We start from the raw sequence: 5,404 nt of genomic DNA, 5'->3' as shown, positions 1-5,404 counted from the left end.
AGATGACAGGTAAGTTGAATTATATTGACAGGAATGTTTAATTACTCTGACATGTAAATTGAATTATATTGACAGCTTGAGTTATATTGACAAGTAAGTTGAATTATATTATTTCAAGAAATCCAAAAAAGTGAGTGACTATTTTGAAATATTGATAAACAGACAAGTTTTGGATAGCGTTTTAACGTCAATAAAAAGCTATAAGTAAAATTTAAATTATGTACCTTATAATAGAATAAAATAAATGGCAAAAACATTTACAATTGTGATTATTAATAGTTCTAGTATTTATAAAACATTTTTATATGTTTATGTCACGAGATATAATAAATTATAAACGTAATTTTGTACAATATACCTTTACGACAGTTCAGAGTGCATATAAAGTGACGCCTCTTGTCGATTAAGAATGAAATGCATCTATTGTAGAATCGATCTTAACCCTTGCAAGACTTTTTAGATATTTTTACTTATTTACCATTTTAAATTAGAGGAAATGATTAATTTTCCGATTTTAACAAGCCTTGACAACTCCTCGAATTACGTTATTGCTTCATTTTTTTCAATTTTTGAAATGAAAAAAAAACTAAAAAGTTAAATCTATTTGGAGTTTCATGTTTATGTCTAGACTAGACTATATTTTAAAATATTTTTTATAGTATATATGAATTTCAATGTTGTAAAAATCGTGAACTGTTTTTATCATTTTTTATAAACCGTTTATGTGTTCATATCACAATTTCATTACAAATGAGGAGGGCACCTAAGGCCGGTTTTTGGCCTAATTTATTTTTGGCTGAAAAAATCTGAAATTTTTTATTTTAGTACCTATCTACTAGCAATACTGAATGGTTTCCACCCTAAACGGACCAACCCCCTCACCCTCCTTTCCCCCTCCACCCCCTTAAATGCCGGGGAAACTATCGCTTATTAGAGAAATCTTTAAAAAGCTTAGAGATGCGAAAGACATTCAATTCCTTTGAATCTTACATATGAAGAATTTTTTGGGTCCCTGATCACGAATCTGGTCTCAGAATCACGAAATTCAAAATGGCGGACAAGAAAATTGAAATGTCTTCAAAATGCATGAATTTTTCTGTAATGGGCTTTTTGGGTCTTACGAATCTGGACTCTAAATCACGAAATTCAAAATGGAGGATTCAATATGGCGGACAAAAAAATTAAAATGTCTTTAAAATGCATGAATTTTTTTGTAGTGGGGTTTTTTGGGCCTCTGATTACGAATCTGAAGGCAGAATTACGAAATTCAAAATGACGTATTCCATATGGCGGACAACAAATATTTGTTTATAGAAACTTACTTGGATCACTGATTACAATTAAATTCAGAATCACGAAATTCAAAGTGGCTAATAAAATATGCACAAACATGTATTGTTTTATTCAATGTCAATGTGCGTCATCTCATTTAAGGGGTGAAAGGAGGGTGAGGGGGTTGGTCCGTTTAGGATGGAAACGATTCAGTATTGCTAGTAGGTCCTAAAAAAAATTTTTCTGATTTTTTTCAGCCAAAAACCGGCTTTAGGGGCCCTCCTCCTTTCATCAGTGACGGCTTGCATAAATTAAAGTAGTAATATTTTAATAATGAAACTTTGGTTAGGTGATTTCTTGGTCCACATAGAAAACTATTGTGAAAAAAACATTTTGAAAGAAATTTGCAAAATGAAATATTTAAATATCAGTGGCTGAACTTCAGATTTCCAAGAAATCTACTTCTAATTGCAAAAAATAAATTATTTCCATCATAATCAACTGACACAAACATGCGTTTTTCAAATATACGAGTAATAAAATTTGAAAATTTAAATGTTACCAAAAAATATAATTTAAATACATATCACTATGAAGAAAAATTAATTTTTCAAAAGAATAAAAAAAATACTGATTGAATCCATCAGTTGATTATAACAAAAATATATTTTACAAATGCAATGCAACCTTTTTTGAGATCTCAGGCCATCTCTAATTTTATTTGGCAAATTTTATTAAATTTTTTCATCATGAAAGATCTCTGTCGGCCTAGATGGGACCCCCGTTTTATTATAAAAAATATAACCGTTTTAATTTTGATACCATTAAACTAAAAGTTAAAATAAATAACCAACTGCATAAAAGAAGAATAATACAAGATTAGGTATAGCGAAAGTAGATAGAAAACGTTATTATTAGCAAAATAAAACAAAAAATAAAATTGCAATTAATCGTATATTAAAAATAATTAATTTCTATAATCGATACATTATCTCACTAAGCAATTCAATGACCCCTTCCATGTCTTCTTTTAGGTTTATATTTCTCCCAGTGCCTGTGATTTACTGTAGCAAAGTCGCTGCAGTGTTCGGCAAGGTCTTTCAAATATTTCGACAACCGAAGTAGCTCGTTATCTTTAGCCCTATTTAAATGTGCTTCCCTGAATGGTTTAATGCGTAAACCATTTTTTGGGTTCATTATAAAATTTCTTCTAATATCATCAAACATTATGGTGTTCTTGGAGGAGAACTGTTTAAATTTACCCCATATCACACCTAGAGGTTTTACCTAAAACATATTTTTCCTTTAAATATAGTAAAATAGTTTCGATACAAGATAAGACAGATTTAATGTTGGATTTGAAACTAGAAGATAGACCTTTTAAAAATAAATAACACTTTTCCAAAAATGATCCCTAGATACAAGGTGATAAAATTTAAAAAAAAATGTAAAAAATCGATTTGGCCATGAAACTATAACAGACAATGTCAAAAGAGATTTTTCATTTAAAATTAAAAGCCCTAGAGGGTGCCACTGGTTGTTAGACTTGATTTACAGCATATTAAGGCTGGCATTTTATAGACAATTGCACTTTCAGTATGGCAATGATGGAACAAGAAAATCCAACAAAATTATAATAATGTTGGAATACAAGAATTCATTCAATTTTTTGCTTTGTTATTGCAGAGAAAGATCATGCAGAACATGTAAACAACAGAAAATATACCTTTCCTGTTGTGTCCAACAAATTTGTAAAATTACTCAATAATTGTTAGTAATGCACGTTAATAGTTTCCTAAAAGCATTATGGAGGGTGTGTGATTTTCTATGTTGCAAAATTCAGGAAATATAAGATAAACATATGAGGTAAAAATATGCTTTTTTTTCCTTACTTTGAATGATTTCAGTTGTCTTACACACACTTAGATTTTCTAAAATTCTGGACAAAAAATACATTGAAAATTGAGCATATAAATGCTCCCTATAAGGTAATTTATCTGGGAATCATTTAGAAAACTTAAAGGTTTTTTTAATTTTATCACCAATCTTATCTCAATACGAAAAATTCTATTTATTTTCAAAAATAATGCCACATACCCTTGAGTCTGACATTAATCTAACACGCTCTGTACAGTTTTACTTGCAATTATTTAATCTCAAGATAGTCAGACAGATGTCAACAGTTTTTTCGTTATGTTTTAAAAACATCAATTTTTGCAACTAATTTAGGTAAGGTATTGTTAATTTTTAAAATGCCATTTTGATTTACCAAAAAAGAGTATGCAAATATTCATTATGTGTATGGATTACACAACAAAAAATTCTGTTGCAGCTGCAGGATTTCTGAATGGATGGCATTTTTCAGAAAGTACATCAGCTTTTGCCATTAAAACATTGGCGCGTCATTATTTTTTTGAAAATAATAGTAAAATGAATCCAATAAGTATGCCACTGATGAATCTATCAGCATTAAAATCACCTCCTTTATAGAATGTAATTCAATATATTTCCTCCACGCAAAAAATTATTGTTTCCATTCACAAGATAACTCGAGAAAATAACAATTTTTCAACACCCTGTGCCTCGAAAACGTAGAGGTCTGATGATTATATTCACTGACAATATTGTGCTTAAAATTAACTCTAACACTTATGTATATATACTTTTTTTATGAAATATAGAACTATAACTTACATCCATAACTCCATATTTTGGAGTATGCACTGAGATCATTGCAAGAGAATCTAAATAAAATGCTATTTTATAGTTAGGATTATTGTTTACGCCTAATAATTTCATCTTTTCTTCAATCCACTTCATGCCAGTAGCTGACCAAATCACAATATCATAATCTTCATAAGCTTTAGTTAAAAATTCATGTAAATAAGGCCTCATCAATTCTGCACCAGTTTGTGCAGTTGATCTGTGGTCAAATAATGTATAGTCAATATCTAATACCAATAATTTTTTATCTAGACGTAAATCATTTAGCATTTTAATTTCATAATCTTTTATTCTCTTTTCTATTTTAGCTAGATATACTTCTTGGTTTTCTATAGCAACTTCCTCTTCTTCTATGTCTAAATCATTTACAACTTCAGGAAGATCGGTTGGAGCTGTATTAACCTCTTCAATATCTTCTTCTAAGGATCCCATCATCATCAATTTAAAGTTTTGTTTTAACTTCAACTGTCCCAGTTTACATTCTTCATCTGGCATCTTACCTAGGATTATACCATACTACATTATAGTCCATTAACAATTCCTTGACCAGAAGCCAAAATAATTAAATTAAAAATGAATATTTTTCTCTGAATCATATTTCCGCTTTTATCCAAGAGATTAAAATTATTTATTTATATGAATCAGCAATTAGCAAAAATATTTTACTTTTTTTAGTAATAGTTTATTATATAAAGCTTTATATATATGTAGCTTTTTAATATATAAAAGAGAATAATTCTTTTAGTTACTAAAATGAAAATAAAAAAATACTTTATCTATTTAACATGTTAATTTCATTTTAGTTTTACCCTTCAATTTTAAGTTCAATAGCTTTTGCCTGTTAGGTCGAACTCCTGTCTGTTTTTCGATTTCCTTTTTCAAATCCAACACATTGTCACCTTCGTTTATCTCGATTTCATATTCTTTACCACTCCATTTTAATATAATTTTTATATCACCCATTTTTTTATTATTTTCATTCCTATTTCTAAATGCTACTTGTAACTGTTTTTATTTTTAATGAAAACGTAAACTTTTAGGTTAGTCGGTTTAATTCAATGATGACAGATGTTATGTCAATTTGTAATGTAAGTATCTGTTACTCGGTAACGGTAAGTGCTCGGTAACCGTTAATTGCAGGATCGAAAGTAATCGAGTTCATCACTTCATCTCTCTATTAGAGATATTGGAACGTCCCTTGGCGTTAAGTACGTTCGAACCACAAACCACCTAGACTGGCTCAGACTGGCTTATAGAGCGACTTTGGTGAAAACACTTTGGAGCCTGATTTGGAGCCCGGCGCTCAGTCGCGCGCCATTATTCTATGGCTAGAAATTGGCCTCAATGATTTGGGATCGAGGGGGATTATCCCTCTTTATCCTGCCTCATCTCGTGTAGGCCTGGACAG

General features: G+C 29.9%; 1 protein-coding gene across 1 annotated transcript; it reads right to left on the bottom strand.

Moving 5' to 3' along the window:
- Nucleotides 1–2,207: 2,207 nt before the first annotated feature.
- Nucleotides 2,208–5,056, bottom strand: LOC108916010 (ubiquitin-like domain-containing CTD phosphatase 1). The gene is made up of 3 exons (XM_018722189.1): nucleotides 4,806–5,056; nucleotides 3,967–4,496; nucleotides 2,208–2,559 (listed from the first exon to the last, which is right to left on the bottom strand). Exons 1-3 carry the CDS (start codon nucleotides 4,957–4,959, stop codon nucleotides 2,278–2,280), a joined length of 966 nt encoding a protein of 321 aa, XP_018577705.1. The 5' UTR covers nucleotides 4,960–5,056; the 3' UTR covers nucleotides 2,208–2,277.
- Between the last annotated feature and the right edge of the window lie 348 nt (nucleotides 5,057–5,404).

This window comes from Anoplophora glabripennis, unplaced genomic scaffold (assembly GCF_000390285.2).
Source record: "Anoplophora glabripennis isolate ALB-LARVAE unplaced genomic scaffold, Agla_2.0 scaffold1208, whole genome shotgun sequence".
Classification (NCBI taxonomy): Eukaryota; Metazoa; Arthropoda; class Insecta; order Coleoptera; family Cerambycidae; genus Anoplophora; species Anoplophora glabripennis.
This window is presented reverse-complemented; position numbering and strand designations above follow the sequence as displayed.